The 23,985-nt window shown below is 55.2% G+C and overlaps 3 protein-coding genes across 5 annotated transcripts; 2 read left to right on the plus strand and 1 right to left on the minus strand.

Moving 5' to 3' along the window:
- The first annotated feature begins 2,364 nt into the window (after nt 1-2,364).
- On the plus strand, nt 2,365-15,715 carry KANK3 (KN motif and ankyrin repeat domains 3). Of its 3 annotated transcripts, none has more exons than XM_060145316.1 (11): nt 2,365-2,501; nt 6,299-6,415; nt 7,202-8,482; nt 8,567-8,666; nt 8,870-9,067; nt 9,176-9,263; nt 9,744-9,960; nt 13,877-14,019; nt 14,149-14,349; nt 14,422-14,520; nt 15,450-15,715. In XM_060145316.1, exons 2-11 carry the CDS (start codon nt 6,382-6,384, stop codon nt 15,525-15,527), a joined length of 2,439 nt encoding a protein of 812 aa, XP_060001299.1. In that variant the 5' UTR covers nt 2,365-2,501; nt 6,299-6,381; the 3' UTR covers nt 15,528-15,715. The 3 variants fall into 3 exon arrangements, with proteins under 3 accessions (XP_060001299.1, XP_060001300.1, XP_060001298.1); XM_060145317.1 differs by lacking the exon at nt 2,365-2,501 and adding an exon at nt 2,983-5,790; XM_060145315.1 differs by lacking the exon at nt 2,365-2,501 and having other exon boundaries at nt 9,179-9,263.
- A 181-nt stretch (nt 15,716-15,896) lies between these two features.
- RPS28 (ribosomal protein S28) lies at nt 15,897-17,048 on the minus strand. Its single transcript, XM_060145320.1, has 4 exons — nt 16,941-17,048; nt 16,799-16,846; nt 16,179-16,312; nt 15,897-15,973 (listed from the first exon to the last, which is right to left on the minus strand). Exons 1-3 carry the CDS (start codon nt 16,977-16,979, stop codon nt 16,190-16,192), a joined length of 210 nt encoding a protein of 69 aa, XP_060001303.1. The 5' UTR covers nt 16,980-17,048; the 3' UTR covers nt 15,897-15,973; nt 16,179-16,189.
- Nucleotides 17,049-17,091: 43 nt separating this feature from the next.
- On the plus strand, nt 17,092-22,713 carry NDUFA7 (NADH:ubiquinone oxidoreductase subunit A7). The gene is made up of 4 exons (XM_060145319.1): nt 17,092-17,196; nt 17,651-17,700; nt 20,966-21,115; nt 22,495-22,713. Exons 1-4 carry the CDS (start codon nt 17,146-17,148, stop codon nt 22,583-22,585), a joined length of 342 nt encoding a protein of 113 aa, XP_060001302.1. The 5' UTR covers nt 17,092-17,145; the 3' UTR covers nt 22,586-22,713.
- Nucleotides 22,714-23,985: the final 1,272 nt, after the last annotated feature.

The following is a 23,985-nucleotide window of genomic DNA, read 5'->3' on the forward strand; positions in this document are numbered from 1 at the left end:
ATTTTATACATAGTAGTGTGTATATGTTAATCCCAAACTCCTAATTTATCCCTTCCCCCCCACCTTTCCCATTTGGTAACCATAAGTTTGTGAAGACTGTGAGTCTGTTTCTGTTTTTGTTGTTGTTTTAATATTTATTTATTTATTTGGCTGAGCCTGGTCTTTAGTTGTGGCACACAGAATCTTCATTGCCGCCTGCAGGATCTTCATTGAGGACTGTGGGATTTTTTTCTTTTTTTTAATTGCGGCATGTGGGAACTTTTAGTTGTGATGTGTGGGATCTAGTTCCCTGACCAGGGATCAAACCCGGGCCCCCTGCATTGGGAGCGTGGAGTCTTGACTGCTGAACCAACAGGGAAGTCCCTGTTTCTGTTTTGTAATGCATTTTATTTTATTTAAAAAATTTTTTTTAATTCCACTATAGTTTTTATGGGGGAAACTTGACAGGATTCTACAGTTTATTGGGAAGGAAAAAAAAAAGACAGTGAAAATAGCCCAGGAATTTTGCAAAAAGTGGAGTATCAGATATTAAAATATATTCTAAAGCTACTGTAGTTAAAACAGAGTGACACTGGGACAAATAGAGAGATGAATCTTTGGAATAAAGTAACTTGCCTCCAATGGGCCCCATTTTATCAGATAAAGTCTGAGCTGCTTCAGACACACCCTTCTGCCTGTCCCTCCAGCTCCCCTCCCACCAACATCTTGACTTAGTCAAAGTTCACCATATCTTCCTTTGCATGTGCATTTTCTCCTGTCTGGAGTACATTTCCTTAAGTGTCATCCCTACAGGCTGTCTCCCCAGATCCTCTACGACAATGATGTGTCCTCTTTTCTCTTCCCATAGACTCCAGCTCCCATCCCTGTTACCCCCTGACCATAAACCATAGCTTGAAAATCTGTCTCCTCCTCTCAGCTTTGAGGCCCAGGATGGCAGGGATTATGTTCCCCTCAAGGACCTGCACAGTGCCTGGAACACCGTAGGTGCTCAATAAATGCTAAATTAATAGGGGAAAAATCTGTAGATTCATTTTCGATCATAATATTTTCCAAATGGGTTAAAGAGTTCAATGTAATTTCAAATCATTCTTTAAACAAACATTTTTTAAAAATTTTATTGAGGTAGGACTTCCCTGGTGGTTAATCCGCCTGCCAATGCAGGGGACACGGGTTCGAGCCCTGGTCCCGGAAGATCCCACATGCCATGGAGCAACAAAGCCTGTGCGCCACAACTACTGAGCCTGCGCTCTAGAGCCCGCGTGCCACAACTACTAAAGCCCGCACGCCTAGAGCCCGTGCTCCGCAACAAGAGAAGCCACCGCAATGAGAAGCCGGTGCACTGCAATGAAGAATAGCCCCCACTTGCCGCAACTAGAGAAAGCTCGCGTACAGAAACAAAGAGCCAACACAGCCAAAAATAAATAACTAAATTTATTTTTTAAAATATTTATTGAGGTATAGTTGATTTACAATGTTGTGTTAATTTCTGCTGCACGGCAAAGTGATTCATATATATATATATATATATTCTTTTTCATATTCTTTTCCATGATGGTTTATCACAGGATATTGAAATAGTTCCCTGTGCTATATAGGACAACCTTGTTGTTTACCCATTCTATATATAATAGTTTGCACCTGCTAATCCCAAACTCCCAATCCTTCCCTCCCCCACCCCTCCTCCCCCTTGGCAACCACTAAGTCTGCTCTCTATGTCTGTGAGTCTGTTTCTTCAACAAACATTTATTAAGTACCTACTGTGTGCTTGGGGCACTGGATGAAACAGTGTCCAAAATCAATCAGTTCCCTGTCCTTATGGGGAGACAGATGGCAAACAAAGAAACAAATAAATAATAGATTGTTTTCAGATATTGAAAGTATATAGCTATTAGATTCATAAAACAGAGTGACTGGAAAGATAGTGGCTGGAGAAGGTCCACGTTAGGCCTTTAGGGGACTGGAACACACAGGTTGAGCCCCCAAAGGTAGGAGAAGGTGGCCAAGTGAACAGGTGCAGGGAAGAACAGTTCAGGAAGATTGAGCAGCATGCGCAAAGGCGCTGCGGTGGGAAAGATCCAGGGTCCAGGTCCCTCACCCAGACACTGGGACAGGAGCGTCAGCTTCCACCCAAGGTATCTTCCAAATACACAAATCCCACCGGGTAACTGTCATGCTTAGAGTGTTCCCGAGGCTCCCTGTCCCCTGTGGATCATATCGAAGCCCTTTAGCCCTGAGCTGGGCACCACTCGGCCTCTGCTCTCCACACTACGGACCCGAACGCCCTCAAGGGCAGTCACTCCAGGCCCCACCCCAAGCCACTCCCCACACTCTCAGCGCCGGGACAGTGCCGTCCACCTCGCCTCACCATTGGACAGTTTCGGAGAGCATGGAATGCTGGTTGGCTGACGTGGCCGTCAGTTAGGGTCAAGGCCTTGATAACCGGTCCCCGAGCTTCGAGGGGGCGGGCTCGGGTGCGGGCGCGGCTGCGGCTGCGGCTTCAGGTAAAGCGCCAGCTTTCGGGGCACCGATGGGGTCCTAGGGGGATCAGGGTACGCAGCGGGACGGGGCGCTGCGCTTCTAGCCCCTTTGCGGGCTCAGCGCGCTGCGACGGGGCGGGCGCTGTGTCCTCTGGCTGGTATCCCTCCCACACTGGGAGTCCCGGGTGGGCGGCGAGCAGAGTCGGGGGGCTCTGGATTCTTGCGGTCTCCTACTTCCCGCCCTTCAGGAGCGAAGTGGGGGGCTTTGTTCGCCCCCTGGCGCCGCAACCGACTTCGGGATGCTTTCACAGAGTCAATCCTGGACAGCTTGGGGACCCGGGTCCATTCCCTCGCGCTGGACGTGTGTGTGTGTGTGTGTGTGTGTGTGTGTGTGTGTGTGTGTGTGTGTGTGTGTGTGTGTGTGTGTGTGTGTGTGTGTGTGTGTCTGTCTGTCTGTCTGTCTGTCTGTGTGTCTCTGATGGGGGGTGATTCGGAAACGGTGTTGGGGGGAGGGACGGATGGCCCCCGGGCGGGCAGACAATGGACAACGGATGGAACCGCCCGGCGGCGTTTCCTGTAGGAAACTGCTCTGTCTCCGTGAGGCCGTCCTGAGGGGACAGGGAGGTGGGGGGTGCTGACCTCAGGACCTCCCCCTCCCCCCATCATCAGCCTCCACTCCCACTTCAGGGGTCTGAGACTCCCGCCCCAAAGTTACGGGGTGCCACCACCCAGAGCCTCAGTCCGGGAAGACGCCCCTCCCCAAGACCGGGATCTGCACTGCCCGCCTCGTATCCCACCCCTCAGGTTTTGTGAGCACAGCTCTGAGTCCCAAAATAGTCCCTGGGGCGGGAGTGGGGGCGTGTGGCGTCGGCTCTGACGGCCTAATAAGGGGGTCTCAGGCAGAGGATCCGAATCTAAGCTTGCCAGCTCGGGCAGGGAGCGGAGGAGAGGGGAGGGCAGTTGCACGCCTCCACTCCGGTGAGGCTGCAGCCCCTGGAGCCGCCACGGTTTGGGCCTGCTCTTCCCATCGGGGACACACGCAGGGGACAGGCAGGAGGGCTGTTTATAGAAAGCTGTCAAGTGGAGGGGTCAATGCAGAAACACTGGCAAAGCTGCAGGGTTCAAATCCTGCTTCTGCCCATGTCCGACTTTGGCTGGGTCACTTAATCCCTGTGTCTCAGTTTCTCCATCTGCACAATAGGGGGAAAGAATAACCTACCTCAAAGGGTTTACCTAGGATTTTTTTTTAAGTTACCCATAAATTGCTTAGAATAGAGGCTAGCCCATAGTAAATGGCAAAAGTCATTGGCATATTTTTATTTACCATTCTTGGGGCATCCACCCATTTTTCAGGTCAGTCTCTGGGTCTGGCTGCTCCAGCTGGTTTGGGGCTTAGGAATGACTCACAGCTGTTTTTTTGAATTCCCAGGGTCTCAGATTTGGGTGTAACCAGGTCCCCGGAGTGGGGGGGCTGACCCCACGGAGTCACATGGCCAGCTGTGTGTGAGGCAAGCCCAGACCCCTAAGCCCCAGCCCAGGTTTTTTCCATGACCCAGCTCTTCCCTGGCAGTTTCCTGAAAACAAGTCCTGAGAGGCACTGGCTGTCCTCCGTGTTGCCCTGCTGGCCGGCCCCTTGCAGCCAGTGTGAGGGGACGGGAAACAGCTGCTTCAGGACTGGAAGTTCCCCATCACTCTCCCTCCTTGGGGTGGGTTGGGGGAGGTGTCAGGGACCCAGGCTGGACAGAGTGGTGAGTGGGAGGGTTCTCCCAGCTGTGGAGCAGAATGAGTCCGGTAGACCAATGGGTGCTCAGTTGCTGGTGGGTATTAGGCACGCAGGTGGTCATCCGGAGTGCAAGAGACCAGAAGGGGTGACTGGGAAGGTTGCCAGATGGTTAGCACAGATGGGCAGTAGGTCAGGAAGAGTACAGATCGGGTCTGGCAGGCACCTGCTGGTGGAGGACTGGGCAGACAAGAGGTCCCCGCCAGAAGATGAAAGCCCAGCCTGAGGGCATTTCCCATAGGCAATTGACTTTACTGCTTTATGCCTTCATATCCCCCATCTGGAAAAGGGGGAAGCATCCTACCTTGCAGGATTATACTTGTGGGGGGGGGTTTACATTTAGTCAGGCCAGGCATAGAGTAGGCACTGGATACAAACTGCTTTCCCTTCCCTCAGGGTTTTTCACATGAGCTCTTCAAAGCCCCATCTTTCCTGCCCTATACCCTCTGAATCAAATTTCTGGACTCAATATTTGTCCTTGTTAAATATCACATTATTAGATGTGGCCCAATCTCCCCAGTTTCTTAGCGCCTCCATCACATCACCTGAAGTGTCTGTATCCCTTTAGCCCTAAGCATAGCCACAGCTCCGAGTTTTTTGTTTGTTTGTTTTTGTTTTGTTTTCTTGTTTTTGGCCTCAACACATGGCACGGCTTGTGGGATCTTAGTTCCCTGACCAGGGATTGTACCCGGGCCCTCAGCGGTGAAAGCACCGAATCCTAACCACTGGACAACCAGGGAATTCCCTAGCCACAGCTCTGACAACCTGGGTGCTTGTGGTTCCACTACAATCTCTTACAAGCCAAGGGCAGAGCCCTGTGGCACTCCAGTAGAGACATCCCAGGAAGACTGGTATCCATTGATTTGCATCCTTGGTGCACCTGGCCCACAGCTCTCCATCATTCCTAAAGGATCTCACAAGTGACCCTGGTATAAATTCAGATGTACGTGAGCCCTCGAAGGGCTTCCAGCCTTCGCCTTCCTCTTCTGGATGTTCACACTCCACCCCTTTGAGCATCAATTTCTTTCTTTCTTTCTTTTTTTTTGGTACGCGGGCCTCTCACTGTTGTGGCCTCTCCCACTGCGGAGCACAGGCTCCGGACGTGCAGGCTCAGCCGCCATGGCTCACGCGCCCAGCCGCTCCGCGGCATGTGGGATCTTCCCGGACCGGGGCACGAACCCGCGTCCCCTGCATCGGCAGGCGGACTCTCAACCACTGCGCCACCAGGGAAGCCCTCAATTTCTAATTTTCCCCAGGGACCGAAGAAAACTCAGCAGGTCTGGAATGCACCTCACCCTGCCCCCGCCCCGGCTGCTCTCTTTCTCTTGATCATCATCCTCTTTTTCTTTCTTTTTTTTTTTTTTTGCCACGCCATGTGGCATGCAGGATCCTAGTTCCCCAACCAGGGATCGAACCCTTGCCCTTGCCATGGAAGCACGGATTCCTAACCACTGGACCACCAGGGAGTTCCCCTCTCTTCTCCTTTTGATGCCCTTCCTGCCTCCTCCTGCCCAGCAGGCTGAGGCCTGGCATGTGAGGGTCCCCACAGTCATTCATTCCAAACTTTCTTTTTTTTATATATAAATTTATTTATTTAATTTATTTATCTTTGGCTGCGTTGGGTCTTCATTGCTGCACGCGAGCTCTCTCTAGTTGCGGTGAGCAGGGGCTACTCTTCATTGCGGTGTGCGGGCTTCTCATTGCGGTGGCTTCTCTTGTTTCAGAGCACGGGCTCTAGGCGCACAGGCTTCAGTAGTTGTGGCACAAGGGCTCAGTAGTTGTGGCTCATGGGGTCTAGAGCACAGGCTCAGTAGCTGTGGTGCACGGGCTTAATTGCTTCGCGGCATGTGGGGTCTTCCTGGACCAGTGCTCGAACCTGTGTCCTCTGCATTGGCAGGCGGATTCTTAACCACTGCGCCACCAGGGAAGTCCCCATTCCAAACTTTCAAGGCCACTTGAGGGAGGAGGGAGGAGAGGGCCTGTGTGTGGGGGTGTTGGGGTGGTGGTGGAGAGGACCTATTGGGTCTGTTTACTCACTCAGAGTCCGGACTGACCCCAGAGGCACAGCCAGAGGGACAGGGCCCAGCCCCACTCTCACCCCCTCTGGGGGCTACTCCAGGAAACATGGCCAAGTTTGCCCTGAATCAGAACCTGCCTGGTAAGTGTGCAAAATGGGCTTTGCATGTGTACAGATCCACACTTGGCACCCAGATGCAGACACAGCCCTGCAGCTCCCTCCTTTGCAGAGTGGCCAGAGGGCCCTTTATAAAGGTGGATAATATCATGGCTTAAAATCTGCCTCTGGTGCCCTGTCACAGGTGGAATAAAACTCCATCTCCTCACGGTGGCCCAGAAGGTTCCCCACAATCTGGTCCGAGCCCACCTCTTCTACTCCTCTACCCCCTCCCTTCCTTCACTCTGCTCTGCACATCCTCACCTCCACCGGCTCTTACTCAGGCCCACCCTGATCATTCCACCCCAGGGCCTCTGCATGGGCTGTTTTCTTTTAGGAACCTCCTGTCTCAGCTGCTTCCTCTCCCTCATTCAGGGCTCAGCTTGTAAGTCCCCTCCTCAGGAAATCTGCCCTGACAGCCAGAGCCCACGTCTGTCAGTTATTCTCTGTTTCATCTTGGAATTATTATTATTGCCCTAAGCACCATTTGGAACGATTGTGTTTATCTGTCTCCTATAAGAGGGCAGGGATGCTTGTCTTGTTCACTGCTATGTCTGCAGCACCTAGAAAAGTGGTACATAGTAGGTGCTCAATTAACGCGTGAACCCTCGACTTTTTGGGAGCAGAGAGGCGTTTAAGCCTTGGGTGTGCAATCCAGGTGTGCAGGGTTTGGTGCAGGTGGAGTCGTGCAGGCGTGTCGTGGGGCAGTGGGGACGCGTTCTCCGGGTCTCTCCGGCTTAACGCCCCTCCACGCCCCTGTCATGCCCACAGACCTGGGCGGCCCTCGCCTGTGCCCCAGCGTGACTGGGGGAGCTCGCAGCCCGAGTTCGCCCTACTCGGTGGAGACGCCCTATGGCTTCCACCTGGACCTGGACTTCCTCAAGTACGTGGAGGAGCTGGAGCGCGGCCCCGCCGCCCGCCGCGCCCCGGGCCCCCAGCCCGCGCGCCGCCCCCGCGCGCCACGGGCCGGCCTCGCAGGCGCGCGCAGCCCAGGCGCCTGGACATCCTGCGAGTCCCTGGCCAGTGACGATGGCGGAGCACCGGGCGCTCTTTCCCCGGGCGCACCGTCGGGGCTCATGCTGCTGCCGCTATCGCCGCGCGCACCCGTGCGCAATCCGCGCGTCGAGCACACGCTCCTGGAGACCAGCCGGCGGTTGGAGCTAGCGCAGGCGCACGAGTGCGTGCCCAGCCCCGGCCGCACGATCCCGCGCAGCCCGCGCGGGTCCGGCCACAGCAGTCCCGCCCCCAACCCGGCCCTGGCCTCGCCCGGCCCCGCGCAACTGCAGCTGGTGCGCGAGCAGATGGCAGCGGCGCTGAGGCGCCTGCGCGAGCTCGAGGAGCAGGCGCGCGCGCTGCCCGAGCTGCAGGAGCAGGTGCGCGCGCTGCGCGCCGAGAAGGCGCGGTTGCTTGCCGGGCGCCGGCAGCCCGAGCCCGACGGGGAGGCCGAGGCGCGCCCGGACAAGCTTGCTCAGCTGCGGCGGCTCACCGAGCGCCTGGCCACCTCTGAGCGCGGCGTTCGCGCCAGGGCCAGCCCCGGGGCTGATGGCCCCGACGGGTCGGCTTCTAGCCTCAGTGAGGGTGCGCTGCAGGTCCTCGATGGGGCGCCCCAGACGCGGGATACAGGCACCCAGACCGTGCCGGAGACTCAAGAGGCGGGAGCCCAGGCGTTGCCGGAGACCCAGGAGGCCGGCGTGGGGGCAGCTCCCGAGACCCTCGAGGCGGAAGTGTGGGTGACGGAGGCTCTGCTGGGGCTGCCCGCGGCCGCCGAGCGCGAGCTGGAGCTGCTTCGCGCCAGCCTGGAGCATCAGCGCGGGGTGAGCGAGCTCCTGAGGGGTCGCCTGTGCGAGCTGGAGGAGGCCCGCGAGGCTGCCGAGGCCGAGGAGGCACAGGCAGCGGTGGCGGCCCAGCCCCAGCCGTGCGAGGCTGCCACCCAGACCCCGTGGAGTTGTGCCGAGAGGGCCACGCAGACCGAGCCCGCTGTGGAGGCCCCTGCCCCGACGCAGGAGAACCTGCCCGGACCCACGGATGGGGACAGGGCAGTGGCACCCGCGGGTGAGTCCCGTCCCCGTCCCTCGCTGAGCCCTGGTTTGGTGGCCACCGAATTCTAACTCACTGTCTTCATCTGATCTCCGCCAGGCACTCTCAAATCCATTATGAAGAGGAGAGACGGTACACCTGGCGCCCAACCCAGCCCCGGACCCAAGAGCCTGCAGTTTGTTGGGGTCCTCAACGGAGAGTGAGCACTTTCCCTCTCCCCATGGCAGCATCTTCTGGGACTGGAATGGGGTTTGAATCCCAGCTCTGCCCCTCGCTCGCGGCGTGGTCTTGGCAAGCCTCAGTGTCCTCATCTGTAAGATGGGAACAGCCACTCCCACCTCGCAGGACTCCAGCATGAGCCCCCAGGGGAGGCTCAGCAGATGCCTCTCACCCTGCCCCCAGGTACGAGAGCTCATCCAGCGAGGGCGACAGCGACAGCGAGGACGGCGCTGCCGAGCTCCCGAGGAGCAGTTCGTCGGGCTCAGGAGACGACAGCGGCGGGGGATCCGACTCCGGGACCCATGGCCCTCCCAGCGGCGGGGAGGCCCGGGACCCCGAGCCGGAGGCAGAGCCAGAGCCTCAGCCGGCCGCGCAGGGGAGGTGAGCAGCGCCGCGGACACGTAATAGGAACGGCTGCTTTCTTTCCCGTCTCCCCACTCCCCATCCCAACCCCTCCTTAGCCTCTCCCTGTCTGCGTCTCCTCGGCAGTAGGTGCGAGCTGAGCCCGCGTTTGAGGGAGGCGTGCGCAGCGCTGCAACGGCAGCTGAGCCGGCCCCGCGGAGTCGCCCGCGACAGTGTGAGTGCGGGGAGAGGCCTTCGCAGGAGTCATAGGCCCGCCAGGGACCTCCTCTGACGCCTACCTAGGGAAGAGCATCGGGGTCTTTAGAGTTAGGAGGGTCCCAAGTTCCGTCACCTCGCGCCAGGGCCCTACACGGATCCCAAGCTCTCCAAAGGGCTCTTCGCCCCAGGACAGGGCTGATCTTTCCTTGATTTCCTAAAAGGGGTCCGCCCCAAGCCCCAGCCCCACTCCCGGACTCCCCAAAGACAAGCGCTCACCGCCTTCCGCCACTTCAGCTTCTTCCCCAGGCTCTTCCTCAGAAGGGGAGCATCCCAGCCCCCTCGAGCCGGATACCCACACTAACTGCACTCCCTCCTCGAAAGGGGTGTGGCCCTAGGAGTGACCATCCTCCCCTGCCTGGGTTCCCAGTCCCGCCCCCACACCCTCCCTGCCACCCCTTCCTGGACCCTCGCCGAAGTCTTTCCCCCGTCCTGGCAGGGCGCGGCGCGCCTGGTGGCCCAGGAGTGGTTTCGAGTGTCGAGCCAGCGGCGCTCTCAAGCGGAGCCCGTGGCCGGGGTGCTGGGCGCGGTGGTGCGCCTGGGACGTGAGCTGCTGGAACACGTGGTGAACCTGACGGATGGCAACGGGAACACAGCCCTGCACTACAGCGTGTCCCATGGGAACCTGGCCATCGCGAGCTTGCTGCTGGATACAGGTTAGCATTGAGGAGGGGTGGGGAGGGCACCAGGGAATAGGGAGCCAGGGAAGGGAGAATCTGGGCAGGTCCTGGCTGGGAGGACCTAGAGAAGGATGCAGAGAAGGGCTGGCCAGGCAGAGGGCACCACTGGCCCTTCTCTGGAGGTTACATGACCCGTTGTGGATAGATTGACCTCTCTGAGCTGTGAGCTCTGCCCTGACCTGCCTCTCACTTTGCAGGAGGAGGGTATTCTGGGCTTTGGGATTGGGTAGACCTAAATGTAGAGAAATTACTTCATTTCACCAGCTTTAGCTTCCTCCTTTGTGAAACGGGGGATGCAGCGCCTCCCTCCCTGGGCAATTGTGATAACACACACGTAGAACAGCACGAGGCACGCAGGTCAGTCAATGGTCCCCCTGCCTTCTGTCCCTGAATCTCCAGCCTTGGCGTTCACCTTGTTCCTGAGCCCCAGTATCCATCCACTGCCTCTTCAGCCTCCAGGGGAGGTACTGACTGGTCAGGGCTGTGACTGCCTCCCGGGCTGGGACACTGGGCCTGCAGTCCTCCACCACCAGGTCCTGCGTTGGCCCCATCTCACACACATTTCTATCATCTGTCTCAACGTTTCCCCCTCTGGAGCAGAGAGACACACATCCAGGTGTTGCTGAGTCCACAGACATATATTGAGAGCCTTCCAGGCACCAGTGCAGTGCCAGGATGGGGGTGGGCCACCCCCATGGGACTCACAGCAGAGGGGACAGTGGACAGTAGACAAACTGATTGCCCACCAAGAGCTCTCCTGGGTGTCCTCCTTCAGGTCCAGTATCCTCTGGGGCCTGCCCTGCCTCTCCTTCTCACTGCAGGCTGAGGCAGGTCCTGCTGTCCCATCCTGCATGCCACCCCCTAAATACACAGATCCATCCCATTTCTGCAGGTCTTGGTGACCGGGGGGAAGGGCACAGCTACTCTGGGCTGGACAAGGAGCTGGGGCTTGGGAGGAAGGGACAATGCATGAATTCAAAAGGTATTTTCTGGGACTTCCCCGGCGGTCCAGTGGTTAAGACTCCACACTTCCAATGCAGGGGGTGCGGGTTCGATCCCTGGTCAGGGAACTAAGATCCCACATGCTGCGCATCGTGGCCAAAAAAAAAAAAAAGGTATTCCTGGGCAGCTCCTGTCTTAAAGGGGGCTGAGGACTGGGGTTGTGGAGGGTGGCAAGGCAGTCATCTTGGTTGCAAGGCCCGAGGCTCCTTGGATCCTCTTATTTCCTGCATTTGAACCCCCCCCCCTTCAGCTCCAACTTTCCAGACCTTGCCGTGGGCCTTCTGGTTCTCACATGAGTCAGCCCCTCTGGCCCTCCCCTCCCCCAGGACCCAGAGCCCACAGTGCACCCTTCACGTGGGGGCTGTCTCCTCTCATCTCCCTGGAATGAAGGGCCTGGACATGGCTGTGTCCTCCTCGTTCTTTATCTCCACTTCCAGACCGTTTCCCCTTCCTCCTTTAGTCCCATCTTGGAGCCTCTAATTGATCAGACCACTACTCCCTCCGCCCATTCTGACTTCTCCCTCTCATCTCGTCACTCTTCATTTCTTGAATCTTAGCTCCTGGCTGGTTCTCCTCCTCTCCAGCCTAATCCTCACCAATATCAGTTTCCTGATGGGTGATCCCTCCCACTTCCTGGCTTCTCAGTTCCTTTTTTTTTTTTTTTTTCTGGCTATGCCACAAGGCATGTGGGAGCTTAGTTCCCCGACCAGGGATCGAACCTGCACCCCCTGCAGTGGAAGCGTGGAGTTTTAACCCCTGGACCGCCAGGGAAGTCCTTTCTCAGTTCCTTGACCTACTCCTCTCCCTTCACCCTGACATCAGCCTTACACTTGTAAGGTCACTACAACACCTTGATGTCATCAGTAACTATGCCCCCTCCATAATCTCACTTTCTAGCATTCTCTCCTGAACTCTCACCTTCCAACATCTCAGCTCACTGTCTCCTGTTGCCCAACTCCCACAGTCCTTGAACCTCGTGGGACCAGTATCCATTGCTCCCACCACATTTCACTGTTCTGTCTCCTTGCCTCCTGGCCTATCATTAACTACTCCATTATGTACCCTTTCAAACCCATCCCCATACCCCTCCGTCACCTCACCCTACTTGCCTGGCAGACCCCAGTGGGGCACACAGTAGACCCTCAAGTGTTTGTTGAATGAATGAATAAGCTTTCATGAGCAGGGGCTCTGGGTGTGTGTGGGGGGGGGAGCGGAGATAATTATCAGTTTTTCTTGATAATTATCAAGTAAACATAATTTCCAATAGGGGTAAGGGCCATGACAAAATAAAACCAGGGGAGGGAATCAAGAAACAGTGTGATCCTTTAGCTTAGCAATGCCTCAGGGAAGGGAAAGGGAGAGGGAAAATAGGTGGGTCCCCTGGCTAACTGCAGAGACCCCACTTTGGTTATTTCTCTGAGCCCCCTTCTGCGCCCAACACCCTCCACCAGGGTCACAGAAGCTTGTGGATGGAATGGACACCTAGAGAGTATGCCACACAACTAGGGAATGCCCTTAATCCTGACTTAACCCTTTTACTCCCCAGCCGGTTGTCTCAGATCCCCTCTCACTAGGGCACCCTCTCCATGACCCTGATCCACTCCTTTCCCCAAACCTCTCCCGCCCATTCATCTCTGCAGACTGTCCCTAGACTTGTGGAGCTTTCAGAATGGTGGGGTACACGAGCGGTAAACATTCTGGGGAATGAGGTCCAGAAGTAGGTGCTGTGCTGTGAGGAAGAGGGCCAGGATGGTAACAGAACTGACCCCAGAGGAAATGGAGCTGATGTCTGTGTTCGGTTCGGAAGGATGGGCAGCAGTAACCAGGCTGTTAGTTTCCTAGGGCTGCTGTAAAAAAGTGCCACAAAGTACCACAACGTGGGTGGTTGAAAAGAGAAATTCATTTTCTTGCAGTTCAGGAGTCCAGAAGTCCAAAATCAAGGTGTTGGCAGGGCTGTTTCCTTCTTAAGGGCTCAGAGGGAGAATCTGTTCTGTGCCTTTCTCCAAGCTTCTGGTGGCTGCCAGCAACCCGCAGCGTTCCGCGGCTTAAGGCAGCTTGTCTTCTCAGCCTTCTGCATCACATAGCTCTTTGTCTTTGCTTCTTCCGAGGATACCAGTCATATGGAATTAGGGCCTACCATAATGACCTCATCTTAACTTGATTATGGTTTGCAAAGATCTTATTTCCAATTAAGGCCACATTCACAGGTACTGGGTGTTAGGAGTTCAACATATCTTTTGGTGGGGCAATGGCGGCGGGGGGGGGGGACACAATTCAATCTGTAACATAGGCTTGTGGGAGAAAGGCCAACTCCAGAGGAAGGGACAGAAGTTGATAACAGAGCCTCGGAGGCGGTGGTGAACAATGGCCTGTATTTCAGGTGCAGTGGGGAGACACAGGAGGGCTCTAAATAGGTGATGGGGCCGAATTTCTTTTGATCTCTTTCTGGCTGCTGCATGGAAACTGGAGTGGACTTGGACACCAGGGGGGCCCGGCTGGCATTTCTCTGGGGGAGCAACAGTGGTGGCTTGGTGGGTAGTAGCTGTGAAAATAGAAACGTCCGTTTATCTTTCATTGAGCAGCTACTAGGTGGCAGGTATTACTCTAGGTACTGGGGGATACAGCAGCAGACAGAACGAAGCCCCCAACACAGTTTGAAATAGGAAGGTGAGGAAACTTCACTGAGATGAGATGCGAGCAGAACCCTGAAGGTAAGGGAGGAGCCATGTGGATCTTGTGGGGAGAGCCTTGTAGGCAGAGGGAACAGGAAAATCACGCATGACCCTCAGCGACCAACCTGACTGAACAAACGAACCTGAGGCTTGGAGGGAGGCGAGTGGACTAGCGGGTGTCGGCTTCTTGGTGGACTGACCCCTCTTCTCTCTCCCAGGGGTCTGCAAGATTGACCACCAGAATCGAGCTGGCTACTCCGCCCTCATGCTGGCTGCACTCACCTCTGTGGGGCGAGAGGAGGACATGGCCGTGGTCCAGAGACTCTTCCGCATGGGCAGCGTTAATGCCAAGGCCAGCCAGGTGCGTAGATATCTCCTCCCTGGCTCGGAGTCCAGGGGTCTTTTCCACTTTTGGAGCCAAATGTCTGTGACCCCCCCTCTTTCCCCCGGAGCCCACACCAGCCCTGTCCCCTTCTTTCCCATTCCCCAGACGGGACAGACAGCCCTCATGCTGGCCATCAGCCACGGCCGCCAGGACACGGTAGCAGCCCTGCTGGCGTGTGGGGCAGATGTGAACGTGCAGGATGCAGATGGGGCCACAGCGCTGATGTGCGCCAGCGAGTATGGGCGCCTGGACACTGTCCGGTTGCTCCTGGCCCAGCCAGGCTGTGACCCCGCCCTCCTGGACAACGTGAGCCACCATGGGGCTGGTGGGGTAGTCACACCTTGGTTCAGGGACCTGACTGTCCCTATCATCCCTCAGGAGGGCACCAGTGCCCTGGCCATTGCCCTGGAGGCTGAGCAGGATGAGGTGGCCGCCCTGCTGCATGCCCACCTGAGCTCAGGCCAGCCCGGTCCCCCGGTGAGTGCAGCCCCAGCCCCAGCCCCAAGAGACAGTTTCCCAGCTGCACAGCTCAAGGATCCCCAGTGAGCCCCAGAAAGGTGGCTTCTCTTCATGCACCCCAGGGTAGTACCAGGGGTGGGGAACCTGCGTCTGAATTCTCTGTGGCTGGGATTTGATGTTCAACCTGCAGAACACCCAAGGGCTAGACACACCTTCACTTTACAGGTCATGAACCTGAGGCCTCCAGAGGAGACATGCCATTAAGATCAGAGTAGAGCTGTCAGACCTAGGTCAGACCATGTCCTGTCAGGGGACTCCTGTTACTGCCCCCAGGCTCACAGCAAAGGAATAAGGGGCCCTTTAGGTCGAGGGGGCAGGGGAGGGGGGTGCAAGCTCCCCACAAGTCAGAGCTTCAGGGTTGGAGACAATGAGTTTGCCAGCAGCAGGCAGGAAGGGCTGGTTTGGGGGCAGAGGCTTATGTTCAAAAGGCAAGTGCCAGGCTGTTCTCAGCACTTTCATAATTAAACATCATCCTGGGAACTCCCTGGCAGACCAGTGGCTAGGACTCCACGCTTCCATTGCAGGGGGCACGGGTTCAATCCCTGATCAGGGAACTAAGATCCCGCATGCCTCATAGCGTGACCAAATAACACAAAACGAAGCAAAACACCAACTCATGCTGTGAGCCTAGCCATCCCGCACTCTCCTGTAGAGATGGGGGAAAGGAGCCAGGGAGGCCAAGTGCCTCTTCCAGGTCACGTGGGACAGAGGCAGGATTCAAAGCCAGGTGCTCTGGCTCTGCTGTAAAAGGTGGGGTTCCTGCTTAGGCAAGCCCAGTGGACAGAGGCAAAACCTCCACTAGGCTAAGCAGCCCTGAGTCTAAGGGGGCTGAAAGCCAGTGTCCTGCCTACAGGAGACTGACAGCCCCCCTCAACCTCTCTCACCAGCTGCCCTCTGACCGCCCCACGGCCAAGCCTAGTGAAGGAGGCTGCAGTGACGGTGGAGAGGACCCCCCACCTCAGTGACTGGCCTGACACACTGGACCTGGATTGGGGGAGAGCTTTCCCTCGCCCACCTCAACCTCGGGGCACAGCAAGGGTCAGGGTCCACAGGGAGGGGCTCAGCTTGAACTCTGCAGGGTGAGGTGGGACCTGAGGCACTCTGGTCCACTCACTTCTCCAAACTTTTTCCTTAATAAAACATTCCTAACTCAGCTTGTCTTGTTTTGGAGATACACACAGACACGTGCTTCTCCCTCCTCAAAAAGAAAACGCGTTGTTGGGGAAGACAACTCCCCCACCCCCCTTCCAGAGTGCAGTGGGTCAGTGCAGACCATCTGAGGGTCCCATAGGAGGGTTTTATAAGCTTAGTGGCAACTGAGACAAAAACCCAAGTTTACACAGAATATAAACGCTTTATTAACAGCAGATCATCCTCGTGCGCCAGGTAGTCGACCCATACATCCAGGACCCTGTAAACAAACCCAAGTATGAGATGCTGACAGGTCCCTCTCAGCAAGTGGCAAACTCCCTCCCCCGTCTTGCCAATCTCAGCAAACCCTTTCTTCACACCCCGCCACCAAGAGCCCCTGCAAGAGCCCCTCATCCGTATGCTTGGCGAAACCTCCCTACCACCAGCCAAAGGTCTACTGTTTCCCACTCCAGTTGGGCACTCACCAGTCCCAAGTTCAGCGCAGCCTCCGAGCCTCTCGCTCTGACTCCAATAGGGTGAGCACGTCGCCCTCGCGCACGGGGCCTTTCACGTTTCGGATGATGGAACGGCTCGTGTCGTCCATGAATTCTACGCGCACCTATGGGGTTGACGGGGGTTGGGGGACCGGGAAGAAGTCAGTGTCGGCCACAAACTGGCACCGTGGGATAGCCAGCTGACTTGGATTCAGAGAACGTGCCTGCTTAGACACACTTAAAAAGGGGGCTGAGCCTGGGAAGTAGGTCTGGGCCGGGAGAGAAGCCGGAGAGGGGCCGAAGCGTGGAGAACAAAGCTCTCGAGCGCCAGAAAAAGCCACTGGTGGGGGACAACTGCCGCTCTGGGCCCGTCGGGGACGGGAGCACAATCGTGAGGGCGTGGAGCTACACAGTGGTCGTTGGGATTGGCTGAGCCAGGAGAACGAGGTATGTCAGAGCCCAAGAAATGAGGGGCAAGGCCTCGGCAAAGGCTCGGACCGTCCGCGAGCTTTCCGAAAAGGGGTACGTATCGGTTCTCAGATACCAGGGCACAGAAGTCATCATCGGAGACTCAAGAACCCAGACCCCGCCTCCTCGTCTCTCCAGCTCACCTGCGTGCACTGTCCCTGCGAACCGGTCCTGCCCAGCACCTTGGTTACCTGGGGTAAAGAAGCTGGGATCAGATCTGGACCACCCGGTTCCCCTACTCCTTCCTCCCTCATCCGGGCCCTCAAACCCGGGCTTCCGCCTCACCCTGGCAAGCTTGATGGGCTGCACACGACTCGTATCCATAATGGCGGCACGGCGACTGATCGGGCGGAGAGGAGTCACGTGCTTCGGAGAGAACGTTTATAAGGCGTCCTAGCCCCGCCCACTCCCGTTCTCGCGAGAACATACTCCATGTTCCCAGCAGCCCTGGTAGAGACGTCACCGGCGCCCTTCAGCGCAGGGTTGAAAGATGGCGTCTGCTACTCGTTTTATCCAGCGGCTGCGGAACTGGGCATCCGGGGTGCGCGGGGCGGGAAGGGCTGCACTGGGGAGGGTGGGGCTGTGGGCTCCGTGCGCCCCGGACACGCTCCCGTTACTCACCCCCCTCCTGCATCTTTGGGGCCGAGGCCAGTGGTGCCGAGATTCCCCTTGTAAGCCGGGACCCCGCTCTCAGCCCGGAGCCTCCAGCTCTTGACCTTTCCAGCCCAGGGCACGCCCACCTCCACCTCCAGCCCTTGGCCCTCTCTTGGCTGGGGTCCCACTCAGGCCTGGGATTTACCTAGTCCTTCTTAACTTTGGATCTTGTGGCCCCGGCCTCCAGCTTTCCTGTTCACCTCCAGGGCCCATATCCTTGTCGCCAAATGCCCATCTCCCGCCTTCCCTTCATTTGTCCAGCCCTGGACTGCCCCACGTTCGCTGGCCTTCTCTTCTGGGGTGCCCTGCGGGCTGACCTCCTTCCTCTCTTTCTCCCACAGCAAGACTTGCAGGCGAAGCTGCAGCTGCGTTACCAGGAGATCTCCAAGCGGTGAGCAAGCCCCGCTCGCTGCCCGGACTGCAATCCTGTCCTTCCATCAAAAACAAAACTCCTGTTCTTTTAGACCCCTGAAACACTGGGCCGAAATCCTGCCTCTAGCCGCCTCTAGTGGAGGCAGAGGTTTGCCTTTAATCTTGCTGGACTATGTCTGAGAGTGGTGCTCGTGGAACAACCAGATGGGGCTTGAATTATGAGTGGGAATCCTCAGTGTGATTTGCAGTCCTAAGTGTGGCCCTGTTAGTGTTATCATCCCCAAGCTACACATGAAAATATTTGAGGCTCGGAGAGACTAAATCATTTGCTTAAAATCACTCAGAAGCCAGCAAGTAACAGCTGGGATTTGAACCCAGAAGTGTCTTGATTTCAAACTCATTTGAGTCCAAAAATTACTTGACATTTACAAACCCCTGCTGTGTCCTCAGCCCTCTGGGATACCAGTGCTAACAAAAAAAATTCTCATTCCTTTCATGGAGCTCATATCCTGGGGAGGAGGGAGAAACATAACATAGTAGGGAAATAAACACAGCAAGTAAAAAACATTGTTCTAGAATGCTCTGAAGACAAAACAAAGTGAATAAGCTGGAGGGTGCCTACCTCAGATCAGGTAATCAGGAAAGGCCTCAGGGATTGACATTTGAGTCACCTGAAGTGCCAAAGGATAGTTATTAAAACATTCCGGGCAGAGGCAGCAGTAAGTGCCAAGGCTGTGCAGCCCGACAGAGCCAGAAGTAGGAAGGAGGCTAGTGTGGCTGAAACACTCTGAGGAATGGGGAATAGAGATATGTGTATGAGTGGCAGGCAAAGGTAAGGCAGCCATGGAGGGTTAGCATGAAAAGAAGAACAATAACATTAAAATAACCAAGTCTGTGTGATTGCCTGCATGTTGTGACTGATTCCAAATATCAAAAGTTTTAAATTGCTTTTCCATCCAGGTTAGTTGATACAGTTGAGGAAACAGTTTTGTAAAATTTTCAACTTTTTTTTTTAAGGGTAATGGCGCCCCCTAGTGATTCATTTAGGCCTTTCCGTTGGGCGCTGGTTCTTTTTATCCTTTGTGTGCTCGTTTTCTGTTGGTCCCTGACCAACAGAGGGTCATCTCTGCACTCCAGGGCTTAAGCAGATTCTAACTTCAACACAGGATATTGCCTTTATTTATTTTATTTTAATTATTTTTTAAAATTTATTTATTTATTTATTTTTGGCTGCGTTGGGTCTTCATTGCTGTGCGCGGGCTTTCTCTAGTTGCGGCGAGCGGGGGCTACTCTTCTTTGCAGTGCGTGGGCTTCTCATTGCGGTGGCTTCTCTTGTTGCGGAGCATGGGCTCTAGGCGCGCGGGCTTCAGTAGCTGTGGCTCACGGGCTCTAGAGCTCAGGCTCCGTAGTTGCAGCGCATGGGCTTCGTTGCTCTGTAGCATGTTGGGATCTTCCTGGACCAGGGCTCGAACCCATGTCCCCTGCATTGGCAGGCAGATTCTTAACCACTGCGGCACCGGGAAGTCCTATTTTATTTTTTTTTAATTTTTAAAAAGTATATTTATTTATTTTTGGCTGCATTGGGTCTTCGTTGCTGTGTGCGGGCTTTCTCTAGTTGCGGCGAGCAGGGGCCACTCTTCGTTGCGGTGTGCAGGCTTCTCATCGTGGTGGCTTCTCTTGTTGCAGAGCACGGGCTCTAGGCGCTCGGGCTTCAGTAGTTGTGGCACTCAGGCTCAGTGGTTATGGCACACGGGCTTAGTTGCTCCGCAGCATGTGGGATCCTCCCAGATCAGGGCTCGAACCCGTGTCCCCTGCATGGACAGGTGGATTCTTAACCATTGCACTACCAGGGAAGTCCCTAATTTATTTTTTATTTATTAAAAAATTTTTTTTTGGCCATGCCACACAGCTTGTGGGATCTTAGTTCCCTGACCAGGAGCGAACCCGGGCCATAGCAGTGAAAGCACCGAGTCCTAACCCCTGGACTGCCAGGGAATTAGGATACTGCTTTTAATATTAAGTTTTAAAACTTTGTTTTTATCTGTATTTCTTTTTTTCTCCTTGGTACAATGACTATCACTTGTTTTAAGAAAAACTTAAGTCCTGGCAAAATGATTATCAGAAAAAAGTTGGTTAAAAACCCAGATGAGGGACTTCCCTGGTGGTGCAGTAGTTAAGAATCCTCCTGCCAATGCAGGGGACACGGGTTCAAGCCCTGCTCCGGGAAGATCCCACATGCCGCGGAGCAACTAAGCCCGTGCACCACAACTACTGAAGCCTGCGCACCTAGAGCCCGTGCTCCGCAACAAGAGAAGTCACCGCGATGAGAAGTCCGTGCCCTTCAACGAAGAGTAGCCCCTGCTCACCACAACTAGAGAAAGCCTGTACACAGCAAAGAAGACCCAACGCAGACAAATAAATAAACAAACAAACAAAAAAGATGAATGAGAACCCGATCTGTTTATGATTTTTCTATCTTTTCTGCCCTCCATCTCTGCAATGGTTTCCAGGGAAGCACATCTTTTGTTAGTGATTTTGTTTTTTGTTAGTGATTTTGTTTTTTGTTAGTGTCTTTTGTTAGCGAGGTTAGCGATTAGTTTTCAGGCCTCAAACTTTGTATATTGACCCCAGGGTTTAGTCAAGCGAGGACAGAGCTCTGTTCACTCCCCCTCTGGTGGCAGTGACCACGAGGTGGCAGCAGAGACCCCAGAGGACAAAATGCTCTTTGAGTAATAAGGCTTGATCCCAGTAAGAGTTCTTCAGAGAGTTCCTGAGAGAACTGGAAACCCAGAGGTTCTGCAGCCTGGCCTTTGGGGACAAAACCCCTCAGAATGAGCCAAGTCTGGGGTTGTTTCCCAAGCGTTTGCTGACCACGATTACTTGGTAGGTGATGGGCAGAGCCCCAGGCCCCAGCCTCTTCATTTCCCGAGGACCTGTGGTGGAAATGAGGCCAGCTGCCAAGCTCTGGGCCATGGAGAGGTGGGAACAGGTCTCCCTCATGAAAGGGTCCTCCATACCTGCCACGTTTGGGGCAGGTCGGGGACCTGTGGTGGGGCAGACCCAGGCCTGGCCTTCCAGCACCTTCACATCCAATGCAGGCATTGGACCCTCCCCAGGCATATGGTCATGGCAGTGTATCAAGGGATACCCCTGGCCTGCAGCACATCCAAGGGGCTGCCGACCCCAAGCCTCGTGACTGAGGTGATGGGCCCATGTTCTAGCACAGCCACGCAGTGAGAACGACTTGTCATTTTTGTTTCAGTGCCCATGTTCTTTTTCCTCAGAACTCAGCCTCCTCCCAAGCTCCCCGTGGGCCCCAGCCACAAACTTTCCAACAATTACTACTGTACACGTGATGGCCGCCGGGAAGCCACGCCGCCTTCGATCGTCATGTCCTCACAGAAGGTGCTGGCGTCAGGGAAGCCAGCAGAGAGGTGAGGATGCCTCAACACCCCTCCTGCGACCAGCCCTCTCTCCTGCTTGTGCTTTTCAAGGTCCCAAGCCTGTTGAGCATCAACTGTGGCAGGAAATGTACTGCCGGGGGCTTTTCATCTGAGAGCTCATGAATCCCCACCCACCCTGGGTGGGTTTCCTGCAAAAAGCAGAGGAAGCTCCAAGGGCCCTTCAAGGGCCTTGGAAGAAGCCCAGGGATTGTTGTTTTTCTAATTTTATATTCTTCTTAAAGAGAGAATTGTATAAACCTCAGGCCCCTCAAAACCCACTTTGGTCCCTGGCATCAGGCACTGTCTCTTAATTAACCAGGAACAATAATGTTATTTACTTTAGAGAGTTCTGCTGGGACAGAATCCCAAGACTGGGTGGCTTATAAACAATAGAAAATTGTTTCTCTTGGTTCTGGAAGCTGGGAAGTCCAAGTTCAAGGTTCCTGCAGATTCGGTGTCTGGCACTTTCTTTGTTTATAGATGGTATCGTTTTCTTTGCAACACCATGCAGTATGTGGGGTCTTAGTTCCCCAACCAGGGATCGAACCCATGCCCCTTGCAGTGGAAGCGCTGAGTCCTAATACTGGACCGCCAGGGAAGTCCCCACAGATGGTATCTTTTTGCCATGTCCTCACATGTTGGAAGGGGTAAGGGATCTCTAGGGTCTCTTATAAGGGCACTAACCCCATTCATAAGGGCTTCACCTTCATGATCTAGTCACCTCCCAAAGGCTCCACCCCGTAACATCATCACATTGGGGCGTAGGATTTCAACATATGGATTTTGTGGGGACCCATTCTGTCGATAGCAGAGTCGTTCTGAGGATTAATCCTCATAATTAAAATCTGTAAGCTCAAGAATGGAGTCAGTGCCATATCTGCCTCCTGATAACTCCATGAGTTAGGCAGCGATGGCCCCTGCCGCAGAAGAAGAAATTGAGTCACAGAGAGACCAAGTGCCCTGCCTGGGTCACACAGCTGGCAGGTAGTAGACGCATGATTTCAAAGCAGTTTGCCCAGACCCCCAGTGCTGGTCCTTGGCCCTTCTGCCAGTGTCCTGTTCTGGGGCAGCGGGAGTGGGGTGCGAGTGGGAAGGGGTGCTGGAGGAGGAGCCCAGCTATTCATGCTGGTTCTGGGACCAGGAGCCAAGGCACGCCGACCAGGGGTTCATGCAGGGCTCGGGGCTTGTCAGCTTACCCTTTGGGGGACCCCATTGGAGGGCTCTGGGCATTCTGAAACACCCTGCACCCTGGCCTCCAGATCCATGGTGTCAGCAGATGTGTTCCTGCTGGGGCAAGGGGGTCTCCCGCAGCTTCCTCCACACTGTTCTCTGAAACCTGGGCCTAACTCAAGTCTGTTTTCATCTTCCAGCTCGGCTGTAGCAGCCACTGAGAAGAAGGCTGTGACGCCAGCTCCTCCCATAAAGAGGTGGGAGCTGTCCAGGGATCAGCCTTACCTGTGACACTGTGCCCCAGGGTGCCTGGCTAAGCCCTCAGGGCCACTGGAGTGCTTCCTTTTCCTTGGACTTTGGATTCCCTCTGGGGAGAACGTGACCTAATTTATAAAAAATATATATTGAGCTCTCCAGAATCGCTTCTGTTTTTACTTTTGAAAGGACACACAGGCTTACTTGAACTTCAGGGTGAAGTTGGTGCCGAATCTCTTAATCCCATGAACGCTCCAGGAGCAGGGGAGGATAGTGGTTCTCGAGCTCCAGGGTGACAGTGCTGTCACTGGGCACAGAGATGTCACCGTCCCTTTCACGAGGGCCTGGCTCTAACTCTGAGAGTGTCAGAGCGGGTTCCAGGACCTCTAGGTGTTTGGGGGCACTGATTGTAAAGGACAGTGCGGCGGAACAAAAACAGCTCGCTTCCTTGTCTCCCGAGAGCTCTCCTAACCAGCCATTGCTTGTGCGGACATTCACCAGCAGGCTCCCACTGTGGCCCCTGCCTGACCTTGACCACCCTGCCGCTCAGCAGGGACGGCAGAGGACAGTGAGGTGGCTCACAGGGAAGGCTCACCTAGGCCAGTGGGGAAAGGCCTCCCTGAGCCAGAAACGTTTCTGTGTGGGCCTGGGGGACGCGAGGCGGAGTCAGCCCAGGAAAGGAAGGGGCTTCTTTCTGTGGAGGAATAAGCAGGGAGTGAAAGCTGAAAAGGAAATGGCCTTGATTTGGTTGTAGGAGCGAAGGGGAGCCATGCGGTGACCTCAGGTGGGGGAGTGTTGTGGCTGCCCTGTGGAAGAACCCCAAAGCCCATCAGTGGGTGAAGATCAGCTGTATGCCTGGAGAGTGTCGAGGCTGGCCCGCCTTTGGAAGCTGGGGGCAAGGCAGGAAAAGGGTCACAGTCCCAGGAGGAGGTATAAGTGCCCCAAGAGTGGGTGGTACAAATGCTAAATGCTTATGAGAAGAAAAGGCTGGGAAGGCTTCCTGGAGGAGGTGGGATTCTGGTTGGAACAAAGGATGAATTAGCTACAGAAAGATCAGGAGAGCTGGGCAGGGTGTGCAGAGGCCACAAGGAGGGTAACGCTGGGGCTTTTAAAGACCCCAGGCAAGATGTGCCATTGAAAGTTTCTGAACAAAGTTTTATGACCCAGCCCCCTTCTGCCAAGTGAGGTAGCAGTGAAAAGATGGTTGTCACTGAGGATGCGGGCCCTCACTAGACACCACATCTGCTGGCACCACGGTCTTCGACTTCCCAGTTTCCAGAACCGTGAGAAAATAAATTGTCGTTTACCGTATAAGCCAAAAAAAAGAAAAAAGGATTTATGACCCAGACTTGAAGTTTGGCGAGGGACTGCAGTAAGAAAGAGGTCTGACACCTCTTGAGCACTTCCTCTATGCCAGGTACCGTTCTAAATGCATT

The sequence above is a fragment of the Lagenorhynchus albirostris genome, chromosome 3, assembly GCF_949774975.1.
Source record: "Lagenorhynchus albirostris chromosome 3, mLagAlb1.1, whole genome shotgun sequence".
Lineage (NCBI taxonomy): Eukaryota > Metazoa > Chordata > Mammalia > Artiodactyla > Delphinidae > Lagenorhynchus > Lagenorhynchus albirostris.

Excerpts from the sequence above, each read along its gene's own strand:
- NDUFA7 (XM_060145319.1), top strand. The coding sequence starts at position 17,146 with ATGGCGTCTGCTACTCGTTTTATCCAGCGGCTGCGGAACTGGGCATCC. Across the intron at positions 17,197-17,650 it reads TGCGGAACTGGGCATCCGGG|CAAGACTTGCAGGCGAAGCT; the intron begins GTGCGCGGGGCG and ends TTTCTCCCACAG. Across the intron at positions 17,701-20,965 it reads TACCAGGAGATCTCCAAGCG|AACTCAGCCTCCTCCCAAGC; the intron begins GTGAGCAAGCCC and ends CTTTTTCCTCAG.
- KANK3 (XM_060145316.1), top strand. The coding sequence starts at position 6,382 with ATGGCCAAGTTTGCCCTGAATCAGAACCTGCCTG. Across the intron at positions 9,264-9,743 it reads GCGGAGTCGCCCGCGACAGT|GGCGCGGCGCGCCTGGTGGC; the intron begins GTGAGTGCGGGG and ends CCGTCCTGGCAG. Across the intron at positions 14,350-14,421 it reads ACCCCGCCCTCCTGGACAAC|GAGGGCACCAGTGCCCTGGC; the intron begins GTGAGCCACCAT and ends ATCATCCCTCAG.
- RPS28 (XM_060145320.1), bottom strand. The coding sequence starts at position 16,979 with ATGGATACGAGTCGTGTGCAGCCCATCAAGCTTGCCAGG. Across the intron at positions 16,847-16,940 it reads AGCCCATCAAGCTTGCCAGG|GTAACCAAGGTGCTGGGCAG; the intron begins GTGAGGCGGAAG and ends TCTTTACCCCAG. Across the intron at positions 16,313-16,798 it reads CGCAGGGACAGTGCACGCAG|GTGCGCGTAGAATTCATGGA; the intron begins GTGAGCTGGAGA and ends TCAACCCCATAG.